General features: G+C 38.6%; 1 protein-coding gene across 4 annotated transcripts in view; it reads right to left on the bottom strand.

Annotated features, from left to right (window-relative positions):
- The window catches only part of LOC115429720 (E3 ubiquitin-protein ligase NEDD4-like), a 66,688-nt gene extending 48,541 nt beyond the window's left edge, over nucleotides 1–18,147 (bottom strand). Inside the window, exons 1-5 of one of the 4 annotated variants that reach the window (XM_030149411.1) lie at nucleotides 18,073–18,147; nucleotides 13,184–13,222; nucleotides 12,677–12,730; nucleotides 2,558–2,593; nucleotides 1,793–1,843 (exon numbers count right to left, since the gene is read on the bottom strand). Coding sequence is in view for 2 of the 4 variants with exons in the window: in XM_030149409.1 (XP_030005269.1) it covers nucleotides 1,793–1,843; nucleotides 6,904–8,007 (1,155 nt within the window). In the remaining 2 variants the exon portion in view is untranslated. Of the gene's footprint in view, nucleotides 1–1,792; nucleotides 1,844–2,557; nucleotides 2,594–6,903; nucleotides 8,094–12,676; nucleotides 12,731–13,183; nucleotides 13,223–18,072 lie in introns of those variants that run through there. The other 3 variants (XM_030149413.1, XM_030149409.1, XM_030149410.1) reach the window with 3 other exon arrangements.
- Between the last annotated feature and the right edge of the window lie 228 nt (nucleotides 18,148–18,375).

Raw genomic sequence — 18,375 nt, 5'->3', positions numbered from 1 at the left:
TTCACTTAACTTCACAGTCCAACACTTCATAAATTTTATAACAAACTAAATGTATTGATTTGCAGAATCATGTTTCAAAATGTTAGGCATATGTGTAACTGATGATGTAAGTCATATGGGATCAAAAATGGTTCCTCTCTCACCATCAACTATCATAGATATTTTTTTGTGAATTAAGGTCTTATGATGGTCCGCCAAAAGGGACTGGACATTCCCACTCTACTAGTGTGAAAACACTACTTTTCAAGCCTTGTTCATAGTTAAGGACATATGAGCCACATCTTCAGTGTGATTCATACAAACTAGTACATGAGTGGGACAGGGTGTCATGCAGTGTGGTGAAAAAAACTGTTGAAGTAGCTCACACAGTAAATGTGGCTACCAGGCTGCTTCACATGATTCAGCAAGAACATGGCTGGTTCATGAAAAATGAAGGAAATCTAGAGATTAAACAACACCAAGTCCAATATTGAATGAGGATAAGATTCTTACAACATTAAATCATCCCCGTTAGACACATAAGTACTATGACATCTTATTTAATGTATGAAATAAGTGTTTCTTCATTAGACCAAAGGTCTTCTCTTCTGTACACTGACATCACATCTCGTGACTCAGCTGTAGCTTTTATCTTCTAATTCCTGGACCAGTGGGAGCCAAATAGGACATTAATAATTAACCCCAACAACTTTTACCGATTTGCTTTAAAAGTACACAAGTTCAGCAGAGCTGCAGAGAGCCCTGCACACTCTTCAGGAACTTGGTCTGAAACCACACAGAAGTTTAAGAAAATTTCAGATCTTAAACTTTAAATATTTGTTGTTAACAGTCAGTGTAATGTGTGTTTATTCACAGAAAAGACAGAAAGAAAAGATGAGTGGCCTTCATTGAGCTTGGTTCACCATTGATTGTCTCTGATCTACTAGGCTCTTCTTGGATTGGTTCTGTCATATTTATCTTCTCTTCTTCAGAGAACAAATAGCCCCCATGCCCTTCAGACATGTGATATTTATTATCTGAATGTTCCCAGGATTCAAACTGAATTGGGGAAGCGAGCCTCCTCTGCCTGGAATACTCTTCAATCGGAGCTGAAAATACCAGAACTCATCTCATTACAGGCTTTCTGTACCATTTTACTGACTAAACAGTGAGAATCCTTTGGACAGTGCCTATGTTTTTAAACTGTTTGCTGATCTTGACCAGATCTCGCACTTTAAAATATTCCTGGTGACCTAAATTACATAGCACAAATTTTGTCAAACTCTTGGTGTTATTTTGTGTTATTACTAAATTATTGCCTGTGATAATTTATTGTTATCCCTGATCTATGAACCTGTTTGTCATTATGGTATGATGTGTGCTGCTTGACCACTTGGGCAGGTCACCCTTTTAAAAGAGATCTCAATCTCAATGGGATTTTATCTGTTCAATAATTTTTCTTTTTTTAAAAAACATCAGTATATTATTGTTTTCAGAGGCTCTTGTCTTACAGCAGTTGATAATTTTCATGTGAGTTTTTCATTTTCCATTTAATCTGCCCTCAGGACAGTCACTTCTGTTTACAGAGCAGATAGCCCACTGTGCATTTGTGTTAAGCTGTTTGTTGCAACATGATGTTACGTTTGAGGTTTGCACTTTCTCACACTTAAGACAAAACACACACAACACACTCCTAGCTTCACCTTTACAGAGGTTAATCAGGCAATGCAAAACAAAAGATAAGAAACAGCTGAGTATTAAAAAGCAGTGGAACATCAGACCGAGCAGCGGCACACAGGTGCAAACAACTCACCGGCAAATGACTGAGAGGAACATCAACCTGTCCCAGGAAATCATCTCTGGTCTAGGAAAGAAAAGACAAGATGACTTTCAACATTTGGACTGGAAAGCACCAACATTTTGAGACTATTTAGGGAATATCATAGTTTCCAAGGAATGAGAAGGAAAAACCACAATGTTGAAATGAATTACCAGAAGATAAACCAGCATTTTGTGCTCATCACGAACAGAGAAAGATTCAGAGCTTGTCATTGTAAGGAGAGCCCAACTACAAATGAACATCTAGCCTTATTTTTGGAACACCTGTGTGAAATCTGAGAATCTTTGAAAACCTTGAATATAATGCAATTATCTATTATTTTAATTAACCTGTTACTGAATTAAACAATGTTTCCTCTTGTTATGATCTTATAGTGATTAGTTCTTTTATGTTCTCAACCAATCAGCACAGATTTCCACAAGTATCCAAACCCAAGGCTGAGTGAAGGGTTTATTTTTGGATAGACCTTTGATCTAGGAGAAGAACCTGTGAAACCCAGCAAGGAAAAATAACATCCACTGCCACCAGATAAAAGCCACGTCAGCCAAACAGAGGGACAGAAGGATAGAGGACAGGACAGGAGAAGGTCTGAGAAATGGGGAAGGTCTGTTTCAAATCCAAGACGTTCGGAGATGTATCCGTCCGTATGCTGTAATTAATGCAGAGTGAGAGGAAAAGGGGAGGACTGACAGATGATGGAGCTGCACAGCAGCAGCCCCCACTAGGGGCAATGATTACCTGTCCGAGATGGAAAAGCCCATTCTTGGATACAGCCTGTGTGTAGGACACAACTCATTTAGACAGCAGGCAATTACTAACAACACTGTAGGTCTGGAGACACCGTTAACAGGGAACGGTGGGTTAAGACGAGACATCAACTATCGAATATTTGGGATAAGCAAAAAAAACAAACAAACTTTAAAACACGTGAAAATGGCTCACTTCAATCATGTTGGTTTTTGAATACAGAGAGGTAAAAAAAAAGAAAAAAAAGAAATGTAACAAAAAAGCTCTAAAGGCTTTATAGCAGTGTTTTTCAACCTTGGGGTCGGGACCTCTGGTAGGGTCGCCTGGAATTCAAATGGGGTCGCCTGAAATTTCCAGTAATTGATACATCTTTTTTTTTAAACTTACTAATAAAAAATATATGGTGATTTGAGAGAGACAATCACAATACATAAAAGACAAACTGAAGCTGGAACTGAAGCACTGTGGTTCTGTTTATCTGTCAAATGTTCTTTGTGGTCGGTTTCAGATGCTGCAGCTCTTTCATAATTCATAGTTTCAGTTCTTGTTTGTTCAGTATTAATTGTCAGCCTTGTAAATCCAAGCTGGACTGACTGTACATATCCTGACCAAGGAAAATCAAATTCTCCCTTTGTGCAGTAATCTACACCTGGCTTTTCTGCCTCCGTCCATAAAAATATACATTATATAGCCTAAATGTCATCTAAAATAAAAGTTTATTTACAACATTGTATAGCAAACTATTACATGATCAGAAACAAATTAATTTTAGCAAAAACATTGTCTTGTTTTGAATGTTTAGGGTCGCCAGAAATTTGTGATGTTAAAATGGGGTCACAAGCCAAAAAAGGTTGGAACCACTGCTTTCTAGTATACAGCTGACTACTGTACACTGACCAAGGAAAAGATATGTACTACACTGGTTTAATCTGATCACTCAAAGGAGTGTATATATCATCAGTATACAGCGTGCTGGGCTTCCATTTCACTGAATAGAGCTGGAATTCAACACTGAAAGGTTACAAATGAGTCACATAAAAACGCTGAGTTATTAATGCACAGGCATGTAAACAGATACCTGTGAAAGCATGTTTACTCTGATAAACACATCCACCCACTGAAACACACAAACAGCGTTTAAACAACTGATCCACAACTTTGTGTTTTTAAAGCAGAAGAGGCTTTCATTTTACAAACCAACAGGACCATTCATTTAGTGATTACACAAGTGTTCAGTTAAGCTGTGAGTCAGAGACAACAAAAGCAACTTGAACCAAATCATCAGTATTGTATTACACTCTTTTATGCAACTTGTGATATGTAATCTAAACTCCCACCTTATTGCTGTTGTAAAAGTTTTTATAAAGTCTAGAATAACAGTTTATGTTGATGATAAATTAAGTAGTCAGGTCTCCCAGCACTGATGACTCACTATAAGCATTTAATACTGAATGACCTGGAAATTGCATTTGCTTCAGTACTAATGAATGATGAACCAGATGGTTGTGATAGTGGCTGACTATAAGACATGCACTGTTGGGAGACGTGGCAGTTTTTTTTCTGTTATTAACTATAACAAGCATTTTAAGCTGTGGGTATGAGCATGCAGGGGGATTTAATTGCAGAGTCATCAAAGGGTCACAGTTGAGCCTGCAGCTGCCTCCCAGGGCCAGGTTACACTCACCAAAGGGAGGGGGCCATAATTGAGGAGGGTCAACACCAAACAAAGAAGGAATCGTGCAGCAAGATATCAGAGCATAAATGAATTTAACGTAATGACAAAAAGCGAGTGGGGGGAATAAGGTGACGCACTGGCTGACTGTAATTGTAATGCACTCTCGTTAATAGACTAGGAGTTTCCTGGAATGTTAGTTCGGGTATATGGGAGTGATATAGAGTGATTTGGATCAGGTCCAGGCTGGCACTGATGTGTGAGTTGTTTCACCTACTCAACAGTCTCAGTGCTGACACTGCTAGATTACAATGCCATGCAACTCTTGACAGATCGGAGCTGACAGAGAAAAGCCTTTCACAACAATAACCCAACTGGATCTCTCACACACTACAAACTTCCCACAAACCCACCCACCCCCCAAATCCATTCACAGTCTCATCTAAGGTAAATATATCAAGACTGTTGGCCTGTAATAGCTTATTCAGAGAGGCAAGTAGGGGATCTAAGCAGGGCACGGCATGACATGGCATGGCACAGCTGTCTGGTGGTGCTAGTCAAGCTGGCGCAGACACTGGTGTAGTATCCTGACTCTGAACAGGGGTCCTCCATCTCCAGGACAGTTGGAAAGGACCTGTCATTGTGCTTTATGAGGGGCTTTCCTTCCAAGATGCCCCAGGGGTACTGCAACATAAGTTGTTTAAAAAGAAGTAAAATAGGATATGTGGAAAATACGTAGAAGTATGGTCTAAGTGCCTTCAATAATATAAATAAGCTACTTTTTGTAAGACACTCACTTTGTCTCAAGCTAATATGGGGTTCTCTCAACCACAAGACTTGGGTGCAACACCTAAAGGTTTCTGATAAAACAGAAAAACTATGAGATTTCCCTATACATCTGAAGGGGAAAGATATTGTTTTATCCCAAACAGGCCATTAATTCTGGGAATAAGATGGTAAAAGTATATGTTCAGGTGTTCATTATTTTAAAAATTGCAGATTTGTTTTGTGTGGCTTTGATCCATTTACTAATATTGAAATAATACAAATCCATTTTAATGCAAAAAATGTACAGGTTTTAGAGTCAAAGAGCAACAGCAAAAGTCATCGGACCACCTTAACCTGCCAATAACCTGACTCTTTGGCTCTGACAATGCTGTATATTTGACAGGATACATTTTTGATAAATATTACACTATCAAACATTTAACTTTAAGATGAGCATATCATAGATGTCATCATGGAAAGCTTCCCTTTGTTCTGGAAAAAGCAAGCATAAGTCTAATCAGAAATGCTGTTCACTCCTGCAACTGTGAGGGCACACTGACATATTGCCAGAAGTGAAATTTCCCGCAGGCCGTCAGAACACACACACAAAAAATAAAGAAAATACAAGGTAACCTAAGTAGCAATTCTCATTTATGTCTGTAAATAGAACTTCACTCCTTACTCTCTGATTATTTCATTGTGATTATGTTATAAAGCAAATAAAGTCACCCACATCATTGCAAACCTCAAAGGGAATATTCTAGAAGGACATACAACAAGTACACACGTCCTCCCATCTCCTCCGTCTGCCCAACTGACAGATCTGGGAGACGAGTAAGAGTCAAGAGGTGCACTTTGTGTGTGCTTTCTGCATGCTTTGCCCAGGATTTTGTCTCTTACACAGAACTGTAAGGTAAAGTTAATGAGGTGAGCAGAATGAAAGAGAATCCATTCATTTTCATATTATTATTCACATGCATGACATGCAATGTTGCTATTGTCTTTAGATATAAACTCATGGCTGAATGCTGACACCAAAAACACCCTGAAGACAAAAAAAAAAAAAAAAAAAAAAAGCAGGATGAAAATAAGAAAATACATGCATATAAGAGCATCAGTATTACTTTTAGTGAACACAGGACAAAAAATGCCTAATTTGGGAATAAAGCTTTGATTGGGGTGTTTCACTGACCCACTGATGACAAAAACATAACCTTAAGATTTGTTTTGAGATCTAGATCGTAACATTACATTTGGGAAAAGCTGATAGTCATAGTTTGTTCAACTTCTTGATGGTCATATAGGACCTAATGACATTTTAGTTCTTAATCACTTTTGGAGCAGCTGCGGGGATTCAGATCCATACCAGCCTGGAGCCAAAGAAGACATGCCGCCTGGCCACTCTCAAAATCAACAACCACACTCGAAACAGACTAAAGATAGAAACAGCCAACTCTCCAAGAGCACTAGCTTCAGTTAAGGGTATTACCAAACTTTAGTGTCACATTTCTGTGAAACAGAAGGCAACAAGTGCAGGGGGAGAAATTATCCATTCATCCATAAGCCATTTCCTGTTTTCTTTTCCTCACTGAACTGGCTGATGGTGTGTTAAAATCTCAAATGCCTGTGGTTGTGAAGTAAAACAAAGCCAGCGTGTATGATTTAGCTCAGCTACAGTGTCTGTACTTTCCACTGTTACCACCTTCTTCCTGCGCCACACAAATCTCTCCTCATCTGAACTGGAATCTGGAAGTGAGTGAAATAGCAGTAACTTCTCAAATTACTTGTGTCTTGACAAAATCGCAAATCCATAATTTTGGAGGAAACAAGAATTCTTTCAGGAAATGTTTTAGAGACACAGTAACAATTCAGAAGTTTTGTCAACAGTAATCTTTACCTCAGGACTACTCTCTGTTGCATCATTTCCAGGAATCTTATCTTGATCTCCACCTCCACCAGGGGTAAAATATATCTTAAAATGAGGCTGTCTTCTGGGAGTATCCCTACTGAATTTGAAAGTACAACCATTAGATCTGCTTCTTGTGTTCGTTCTTTGTGTACCCATGTCCGTTTGGTGTTCCTCTGTAGTTTCATCATCTGGGTCATTTTCGTTGTGTTGATAAAGTCTCTGGTGAGATGAGCTTCTCTCAAGCTTAATTCTGGGGTAGCGCACCATACGACACCCCCTTGAACTTGCAAAGCCAACATTGGTACATTCTTCCTGGGATGAAGCAGACTGTTGCCTGCCCTGGCTCTGATCCTGGTTCTGATTTTGCTGGAGCTGAAACACTAGTCTCTGTGTTCCACCATTAACGCCAGAGGACAGATCTAAGCTCTGCTGCTTAACAGACCAGCCAGTATCTCCATAAGGGAGGATTCGGAAATGTTGGATGTCACAGCCATCAGGAGACTTCCTCTGGATACAAATCCCACCGACACTGATGCCAGGCTGACCTCTACTATAGACAGTATGACCATTAGAACCAATACTGAAAACCCTACGTTTTGGTAAGTTTGGCTCTGTAAGGAAAGCTGCTGAGTTTAAAGAATCTGAGCTGCAATATGGAGGAGGCGGCTGCTGAGGAACATCTGCTCGTACTTCTGAATATGGAGGCGCAGGGCTTGGAGGAGTATAACAAGGTGGTGGGACATCATCGACACGATTACTGGAATCTTCATTATTTGATCCATTGGAGCGCTGTAGGGAGATGTGCATGGAGGAGCTCTTAGTGAGCCGTGGCTCAGGGTAGGCAGCAAGCTGGGGTATGAACATGGATGAGCTGCGCTTAAGTGAAGGCTCCGAGCGCTGCCCAAACGCTCTGGGTGGGAAGTGCTGTGAAGTTGGCTCCTGCTGAAAAGGCCACGGTCCTGGAGGCGACTGCATGTGGGGTGTCATGGTCAGATCACGATGTGTTTGCTGTTCGTCAGACTCTCCGTCCAGTATCTCCGGGGCTGTGTTACTGCGGCCAGAGCCAAAGTACAAACGTAGACGTTGTGCCATTTTCACCTCACTTCGCACAGCTCTGTTCAGTCTCACTTACTTTCTGACTTCTGCCGGTTTGGTTCCCTCTTCTCCTCCTCTCCTCCCTCCGTCTCCTAGAGTCGCCCACTTCTATTCTTTGACTGGTTAGATGACTGATCCCCTTTTTTCATCTACTCTCCCTCTACTCCCCTCCCACAACCCCTCCGAGTCTCTTCCACAACTTTCCTTTCCACAGTAAACTGTACTGAAGAAAAGTCACACCACAAAAACTAAACATCCACTGCAAGAGAGCTGAGAACTTTACACTACACACTCAGAGGAGTGGCAGAGTGAAGGCTAAAGAGAAAAAGGGGTGAGGAGGGGTGGCAGACTCTTAGCAATACTAAGCACTGGAGACAGACAGCAGAAATAGCCTGAGCCGAGTAAGGGCCAGCATTCCTGACATGATTGGATAAGAGCGGTAGGCGCTCCTGGTTTCCGAGGTGACAGTGGGTTTCAGTCATGTGACAACCAATGGCCCCACCACCTCCAGTTACAAAGCCATGCTGCCCTCAAGTGCCAACTGGTGCCTGAACATTTCCCATCCCTCTGCCCATCCCTCCTTCTATCACATTACCTCTGTGACTTCAGTAGCTCCACAAGAAATACATAATTTACAGACAATTTATGTGACAAATTGGGCTGTTACTTCTTGTAGCTTGGAAACAGACAAAAGAAACATAAGGAAGCTGTTGCTAAAAATGAACCAAAAAACCCCCGAGGCAGGGTGAGGAGCAGAATCTGTCAGATTGCAGATTTGAGAAGGCAAACAGCGCAGTCCTCTCTGAGGAAAAAAAGGCTTCTTCAAATGGAGTAGACATACCCTCTCTCTCTCCCCTACACAGCCAAACACTTAACTGTCTGCTGGTTTTATAGGCCACCAAAAACTGCTCAAGATACATCTCAGCTGTGATCCTAGACTACATTACACATTACTGTGGAAAAAATATACCTCACAGCATTTTAAAGTATAGTATGTGCAGTGAATATAAGACATTAATGAGGGAATGTGTACAGCTAAACAACAAAGCCATTAATTATTAAACATAATTCAAGTAGCCTATGACAAATGAAGGCAGAAATGCTAAGGGAGCAGTCTGCCTTCATACAAGGAATTCAGAAAGTCCCTATGATAATTTGGCCTTTGGATGCCTCAGAGATCCACAAAGTGGCTGCCTTGTTCCTGTTCTATGGCTGCTTTGAGCAACGGTTTAGTCCTCAGTGCGTCTCCTTCTCCATCTCAAAAGCAAGCTGCAAGAATCTGACAGCTGAGCTATTGATGGTGTACCACGAGGAGAACAAAGGAGAGAAGGACAAAAACTAAAAACTGAGATCTGCATTGTGGCAAGAGGGCATCAAACAGACAAACTGTGATATTGACTGGAGGCACAGAAACAGCCAAAATGAGAAGACTGTAATGCTGGAAGAAATTGTGGCTTGGCAGGCAGATATGTTCAGTGATGACACACTGCCTGCAGTCTTATGCACAGTCAATAAATGTGTGTGAAATGTTATGGAGAATGTTCTGTATAAAAGAAACAAAATGCCAATGTGTGGTCCAATGGCAGCATGCCCAGCTTGCCAAATGACATAACAAGCCTGCTTAAAACGCAGTACTACACTGTACTGGAGGCCTATTCAAACCTTTATCTCTACATTCTACACTATACATTACATTGTCTTATGTGGAGTACAGTAGAATCTGTGGACACTTAAATTCATTGACATTTAGTCTACTAGATTAGAAATTCGATTATATAGGACTTTACTGATCCCTTGGGCAGAGCCCTCCAGGAAAGTACAGATCCAGTGGGAGCACAACACCAAATGTACACATGTAAGAAGAATTGGAAGCTAAAAATGAAAAGAAGATAAATAATAATGGTAACTAGGAAAACAGTGGTAAGAATAGGCAATTGCACATTAGAAGTACTGGTCATAATAAATAATAAAAATAGTAATAATAAATAATTATAATAATAATGACAGTAATAGATAATAATAATAATAGTAATAATAAGCAATAAAAAACCTAAATTAACAACAAACAAACATTGCACACTGCAATAAATAATTATTTAGAGGCATCATTTCACGTATGCATCTATATAAAGTGAAATCTGCCAAAGCTGCTATAGCACAAAGTTAAGTCTAGTTTTAAACTATCTCCTCAGACAAATAAACTATAAATCATGAGTGCAGCAGGACAAGCACACCCTTTAAAGAAGTACAGGCCGGTGGTGGGGGAGAGTCTTGGCATGCTCCTAAGGTGAAAAGAACCTCCTCAGACTTATAAGGAGAGGAGCAGTGCTCCGACTGCTTTGCTGTGTGTTCTTGGGTCATCCTCTTCCCTGCTGCTACATAAAGCACCTAAAGCACTACGGAAACATTAGAAATGCCCTCTTCCTCCACATGCTGCAAAATACATGCACTCATTTTAGGCAGAATATGTACAAAAATAATCAGCACCTCACCTTACAGAAGACTAGAGACTGTAATATTCATCAAAAAGGACACAATGAAAACTTTACCTCCCACGTTGCTTCAGTGAAGAAGCAGTAGCCCTGAACCTGAGCCCCAGGAAGAATGTGGCTTACACAGACAAGACCACCAGAACAGTGTATGAACGCATCTGCTGTTTGTTTTGTCAAACATTAAGCTCAAGATCCAGACCCAGAGTTACTGAGAAACCATACAAAACAAATATGACTGCAGCCTCAAAGGCTCTTCATGCACATTCTCTCTCTTCTTCCACAAAATAATGCCTTCATTATGTCAGTAACCACTTCACCCCATAGCTGCTGCTGCTGCAAAAGGAAGGTTAACTAAGGTGAAGGAGTCTTATACCCGGACTGTCTGTGAACAGTAGCAAGTTGTCTATTAAGACTCACTGTCCTACTTTAAATTGCTCCAACACTTGACACTACACACTTATTCAGTTTAGCTGTCATGGAAACTGATATTCAACAACATTTTAATTTGACAAGTCAAGAAATCTTCTACTTTGATAAATGTGACATAACAGAAATGTTGCAAACAAAAGCAGGTCAGTGCAATTAATTCCAGGCTGATGCTGATCCCTGTGGTGAAATAAAAAAAAAAAAACAATTCCGAGAGAATCACTGAGTGCAACATGGTTACACAACCACATCAGTTTTACTGTCATGTAATTATATTTGGTGCTATCATTTTTAGTGGTATGATTAATTCTGAACTATAAAAGTACAACTTCAAAAAACAGTATCATCACAAAGAAGCAGAATGAGTCATAAAAAAAATACAATATGCTTCTTAAATTGTTTTTTTTTCCAGACTTTAAACATTAAAGCTGCGTATGACTTTCGTCACAATTTTTCATCAATTCTGTAAAACCCGAGTCACAGCCTAAGTATCACAAACCTCTAAGTCTTTCTGTGATTATGGACCTGAATCTCTTCCCTCTCGGTGAACTATTTTGAAGTGTACTCCACCATAAACAATCCATTTGTTTACAAACAGAGCCGGTAGGTAACTCGTGCGTTTTCGGAAATATGTTGCGATGTGCATTTTGGCAAGTGGAGCTCCACATAGCCGCAGTAGCAGCACCAACAAACATGTCGACCAAGCAAAAGCGGGTAGGTGGAGCTCCGCTTCCTAAACAACACGTCGACACTAATTTCTGAAAGTGTCCAAGTGACCTACCGGCTCTGTTTGTAAACACGTATAGTGTTTATGGTGGAATACACTTTGAAATTGTTCAACGTGAGGGAAGAGATTCAGGTGCGTGATCAAGGAAAGACTTATAGATTCGTGATACTTAGGCTATGACTCGGGCTTTACAGTTTTGATGACACATTGGTGATGGAAGTCATACGCAGGTTTAACATTGCACAGTTTGCATTGATACTTATTGGTTCATGCTTTTAGGTTGCAGATTCTGTACTATCGCTCGGATAATTTTCATTACATTTTTCAAGACCACTTATTAAGACTCTGAAGTGAAAGGAATAACATTAAAATCATATTCTAATACATATTAAGAACAGACAAAATCTAATGGAAGTAATTTTAAGGCCTAAAATTCAGATTATTTGATTTCAGATTCTTTAAAGGATATGCAGAACTTAAATAGAATTAGAACTTAAAACCACAATATGTGATGTAATTGCTCAAACACACTTATAAGTACATTTTAGTGATTAAATTATACAGTGTTTTTAAGTTATTATTACCAGCTTGGCACAACAGACTGTAGGCCTTACATAAGCAAATGTAAAAAAAAAAAAAAAAGTAGTAAACCAAATGTAAACAGATACAGATAGCTAATCCCATGCCAGCCAGATGAAAATATAAAAACAGGATGTTTGATTGAAACAAACCATCGCTTTTTTTTAACAGTTAAAAAGCTCTTCCCTGTCGTCCTCTAAAATCTAACAGGTCTGCTCCCTTAGACAAAATTAAATTCCATTATTTTCCAAAAATTTCTGACAATTTTCTCTTAATTTCAGGACTTTGAGTGACTTGAAATCAAAACCATGAAAATCCTGTTGGATGACAAAGTGTTTTGCAAATGGAATTGAAGAAACCTGTTGCTAGAGAAAAACAATGACAAACTAGAAGGAAAAACAATGTGCAATATGGAGTTAAGTTTATGAAGACTGATTCTTACCAATCTGTTTTCATCAAACACCTCAAAGAGTAGCCTGTGATTCTGCGGACACACCTGGGTTGGAATCAAAATAACAGGGGAGAAGTAAAAGGAGTCAGTCAGCGGTTATGTGGCATCCAAAGCCAAAGAAGATGCATGCAAACACCTACTAGGTAACCTTAGCGGATGACTATCACAATAATTAACATCGACTGTGGCTAGAAGATCGTGAGTCTTCTAATTGCTATCACTTGGGACTGAACTATAATTCTTTTATAAATAACCAGTGGGCAGTAATCATACGCATGTGGCTAAGCTTGTAAAGTCTAATATGGTCTGTTTGATTACAGTGGAGGTGGAGAAGGTTGAACTTGGCTCTTAGTTCAACTGCAACCTGAGATTAACAACTCTAACACCACTACTCTACCATTCTGGAGTAAACAAGTGCAATAATAGAGCATCATAGTGTGAAGGACGACAAGAGGAAAAGAGATCTGATGCATTGAAGTGTTTCTGAAGTGAACTCACTCTGAAGAAGAATTCCTCATTCCATTTGGGATTTAGGGTCTGAAACAGAAAAGAATAAACATGTTAATGCTGAGATTTAGCTGGCTACATATGAACCCTTTAACCCCTGAGGATTATTCCAGGTAACAGTGCTGCAGTTGAATTGTCGTCTGTTTCAGGTTCATTAAAGCTGCTGTGAGAATGTGCTTGTGTTCCTTTTCTTCAGTGGTTTTGATTTACTGTGTGTTTAGGGTCCAAAACAGGGGGAATAACAGAAAAAGACAAAGAGAGGAGTGAATTTTGACAGATTTGGACTAAATAAAACATTCAGAATTAGAGATTTAGGATGCTGAACAAGAACTGTGAACTGGAACACACTGAACAACAAAGATTTGAATTTGGGCCCAGTAGTTTTAGTTTTGGACTCTATTTTTCTAAATCCGTCCAACATCTGGGTTGAACTCCCAAAACTCAGTCAAAACACAGTAAAAATAAATAATAATAAAGGAAAATCATAACGACACTGCAAACAGTAACAACAAAAAAACGACAAGGAAAACGGTGTTAAAAAAAAAACAAAAAAGCGTCTTTTTTTTTTGAGTTGGTCTCACTTACTGCTCTGTGTTTTTACCCCCCACTACAAAGGAGGCAGGGGGTGCACAGAGCATGCTCGGATGTCCATGGAAAGAAAAAAGTCTTTTCTATCAGAGCGTTTGAAATTTTTCCCATTGAGCAAATGGTTGAATTTCTATGAATATTTAAAATAAATCACACATTCAGAATGCTCACCACAGACACGTCAGGGGTTAAAGGGTTAAAGTAAAATAAGCGCCATGGTTTGTTTACACAGGAAACTGAACAGATGTATGAAAACCCATCCAACTAGTGAGTGAAAGCAGAGGGCCTGAGTGAGAAAATTAGGCTGAGACTTGTGCGTCAATGATCCTCTTAGGTTGTTAGGGGCAAGTTTGGAGTTACAGTACAACACATCCCAGTGATCGGCATTAGTCCCTGGATCAACAGCCATGAGGATTTTCGACCAACTTTTTCTACGCCGATCCACTCACGACGTGGATGCGCACACTCCCCTTCTGTCTCACACATCTGATATTTTATTAGTCTGGAAGCTATGTGACACTTCTCATTAAATTCCTCTGGTGATTGAAATGACTTAAACACTAGAATGTCAATTGAAGCCTTTATTCACAAGGTCGATCGGATTAATAAACACTTGGCGACGTTTTACAGCAGCAATAAAATAGCGTCTCGGTTAAATACTATGGAGGGATCAGAGTTACAAATGAACCTCCTGCCCTGAGCAAAAAGGCAAATTACAATCAAATAATGCTTAAATATTGTGATTCTGTTGGTCCCACAGAATGAAACACCAAACATTAATATATCCAGGATGAAAAAAGCTCGGAGGAACATTTAGTTACTGATAAAGTCTCAGACTGGTGCTTTTCTTGTATTTATTTCTTATATCTTTTGTTCATGTCATCTTGCCACGAGCCAAACTCTTAGTTTCAACAACAAAGATGCCATCAAAGATGCCCCCACTTACACACACACAGAGCCCACAGAAGAGCAGAGCAGTGATGCTTCTTTTTTTCGCCCCACATCGCCGTGCCTTGTCAGCTATTTATATCCTATAAGGCAAGCATGGCCACTGGCAGCATATGTCTGCCTGCATGACTCAGCAGCAGGTTAGCTGGCAGATAGCGAACCTTCTTAATACAGGGTGTTAAATGAAAAATGTACTAATCAGGCAGGTCTGCCTTGAAAGGAGGGGGAAGACCGAAATCCTGAGAGCTGCATGTATTTAAATTCTGATAGAATACTCAGTACTCGTGTAGTTTTTTGCATTTGATTTCACTGAAAAAATACACAAAGTACTGATGCTGTTTTATTGAGTTTACTCTGACAAACATGTTTCCTTACCTCCAAAGAATTTAACTGTATGCGAGGGCATCTCTACAGCACCGCGTGAATTTATTTATAGTGTTTGTGCACATTTATTGACATCCAAAAGACAGGGATTTTGCAGTTATTAGAGTTTCCATCATTTTCTGTTTAATTGTTGCAAACAGGAAAACAACTAAGTTTTATCTCTTGTCATGCTCCTTCCTTAACGGACTTTCTTAGTGATTTTCAATAATTAATGTTGTCATGCGACGTTACACTGGATGACGTTCAAGTCACATGACAGCAGTGGCCACGCAAAATTCTCATGTCGTGAGTTGTTGTTACAGGTCTTGTGTCTGAATAATTCATCAGAAAATGCTGGAAACAACAAAACTGCTAAATCCATATCTTTCAAAATGTCAATAAAATGTGCACAAACCACTATAAATAAATCAGTGTGGTGCTGTAGAGATGCCCTCACATACAGTTATATTCTTTGGAGGTAAGGAAACATGTAACACAGTACCTGTGTATTCAATCTGCTACAAGGCTGTTTATTTTAATGCTTGAAGCCAAGAGGATTTCACATGTTGGTAATGAACAGGACTTCCCTCGGGTTCCAGCAGGGTCATGAGGTGTGATGTAATATGCATGTTACGCTTATAGTATCAAAATAGAAAACACACATACTTAAAATTTTCCTGTTATACTGAAACAAATACACTATTGATAAGATAAACCTGATGTCTTAAAGTAATAAAAATCAAACAATAGCAGTGGTTGTTAACATGATGTAACAGGGTATAATTCTGTTTCTCTTTATTTAGCTGAGCGGTTTTCTCCCACCCAGGTATCTGAGTTCTGGCCTTTTTATACAAATATATAATTTTTATATACATGTAGTGCATAATGTAAAGTCTTCTTTAACCCTTTCATGCATGAATTATTATGATTACCTAAATCAAGATTTTTTTTTCCCAAATGTTTTTATTCCTCTTTAGGCATGAAATAAACAATGTGATTGAAATTTTTTTATGAATCTATTTTTCATTGAGTTACAAAAATGTCCCCTTTGCTGGACACCATGCATTTAATTTTTGAAGCAAAGAAATATGTATTTACTGACATACTGTGTGAAAACTATGAAAAACAATGAATGAATGAATGAATGTTTATTTCAGTTAAATACAAAATACAAAACACATACATATTTAAAAAAAACAACAAAACAAAACACATACATATTAAAAACAAACATAAAATTAACACATTTATAACTGAAAAAGGAAGAAGCTGAAGCCGGAGGCTTATTTCTGCTTTTCCTATTCCCATCCTTAGTCCAAGTCCACACCTGAAGTTGCAGCAGATAAATACTTAAACACAAATTATACTACATTCAGTGTTATAAGTCATTTTGTAATCATATTACTTTCATAGCCCTTCATAATTTGACAAATTAAAGTCTTTTTGAAACTCGACAGTGAGCTACACAATTTCACTTCATCCTTCAATTCGTTCCATAGCTTGACACCAATAACTGAAACACTGTGATATTTAACGTTTGTTCTTACTTTACATTTTCAAACACAAACATCCCTCTTAAATTATAATGTCCTTCTCTTAACTTAAAAATTTTCTGAATACAAAAGGAAGGTTTTCACTTTTAACGCAAAACATAAATTCCATTGTTTTTAAATATACAATATCAAAAAATTTTAGTAAACCAGATTCTACAAAAAGTGGATTACTTGATTGGAGATAACCAACTTTGTTTATGACTCTATAGCTTTTATTTGGAGTGTAATTATCAGGTCTATATTAGTTTTATACACATTGCCCCATATTTCCACACAGTATGACATATATGGCATTACAATCATTATTAATGTTGTGAATCTGATGTTTCCTCACATTTTAACATACTAGAACTAGTTATTACTCACTCAGATAATATGCAACAAAAAAACAACTTTTGTTTTAAAAGAAATTTTAATTACAGTCTATTAACAATTAACAATTGATTTACACTCAAATATGTTACTGCAGATCAGGTTTAGCAAGAACAGGAACAGTAATGGTATGAATTGTAATGTATGGGGTGTTGCATAAGCGTCCACTGTTGGTTGATACGCAAGTAAAACAACAAAATCCATGAATATACAAGAGAACAGCTGTAGAATAGCTGTGCATTGTAGTGACCACTATGCATGAAAGGGTTAGAGACCACATTTTGAAAAAAAAGCCTAGAATTTCACATAATTTTAGACCATTATTATTACCACATCTGTATACAAAAACGTGGAAAAGCTAGACAGATAATACATAAACAAAGTCATCCAAAAATGTTGAAAAACACTTGCATTAAGGCCCACTGAGAACTCACTGCAAGTATTAAATCTGGGATAAAAGGCTCTTTAGTGAGACTGCTGCTCTCCACAGTGATTTCACACGAATTTAGTTTTTGACATCAGCTGTGCCCCAAACTTATAAAAGAAGAGAAAACTGTGGAACACAGATATTCAGTGAAAAACACAGTCCTTAAATAGTCCCTGAATACAGGTTACACTAATAGCATGTAATAGCTCCCCCTACTGTGAATAGATATCATCCCCAAAAATAGGCCACCGGAAGAAAAGACCCTTCTAGACTCAAAGAGTCCTTTATGAATCAACTAGGAGTCACTGCCCTCTAGTAACTGCCAGTGTTTTCTTTCATTTACAAAGGATGTGATTCAGTTTAAAGTAAAGGTGGTGATGGGAGCGAGGTGGGATTAAGGAGAGGAAGGTGATCTCAAACCTGTGACTTTAAAAGGATTCGACAAAGCTTCCTTTAAGTGACCATGGTGTGAATGTGTGGTGACGGTGTGGGAGGAGATTATCAGGCACACGAGGACAATCTGACAAACAGCTGACACACTAGACTTCATTATGGTAAGACTAAAAGACGAGGAAAGTGATGTGTTTAATACGGTGGCAAAAAGCAACTGTTTTTAGTTGAACACTCACCTTTTTAATGGTTTTTGTCTGGACTAAGGCAAGCTCTCGGTTTTCATCGGCAACGTAGATGGAAAGTTTCACGTAAGGATCGCTGCAGAGACAATGAAACAGAGGAAGAAAGATTATTTTTTTATTATTATAATGAGATCTTGAGCTTTTCACAGATTTCATTTTGTTACAACACATTCAGATTCACAGGTACTAATCTACTGCCTGCAGTCAAGTGTTACGAAGTCTAGCAAATGTATTTCCAAATAAATATTAAAAGGATCTGCTACAATACTAACAGTATACTGTGTTTAAGGTTCCTAA

The sequence above is a fragment of the Sphaeramia orbicularis genome, chromosome 12 (genome assembly GCF_902148855.1).
Source record: "Sphaeramia orbicularis chromosome 12, fSphaOr1.1, whole genome shotgun sequence".
Lineage (NCBI taxonomy): Eukaryota > Metazoa > Chordata > Actinopteri > Kurtiformes > Apogonidae > Sphaeramia > Sphaeramia orbicularis.
The sequence above is the reverse complement of the archived record's forward strand: the minus strand, read 5'-3'. Positions and strand labels throughout refer to the sequence as shown.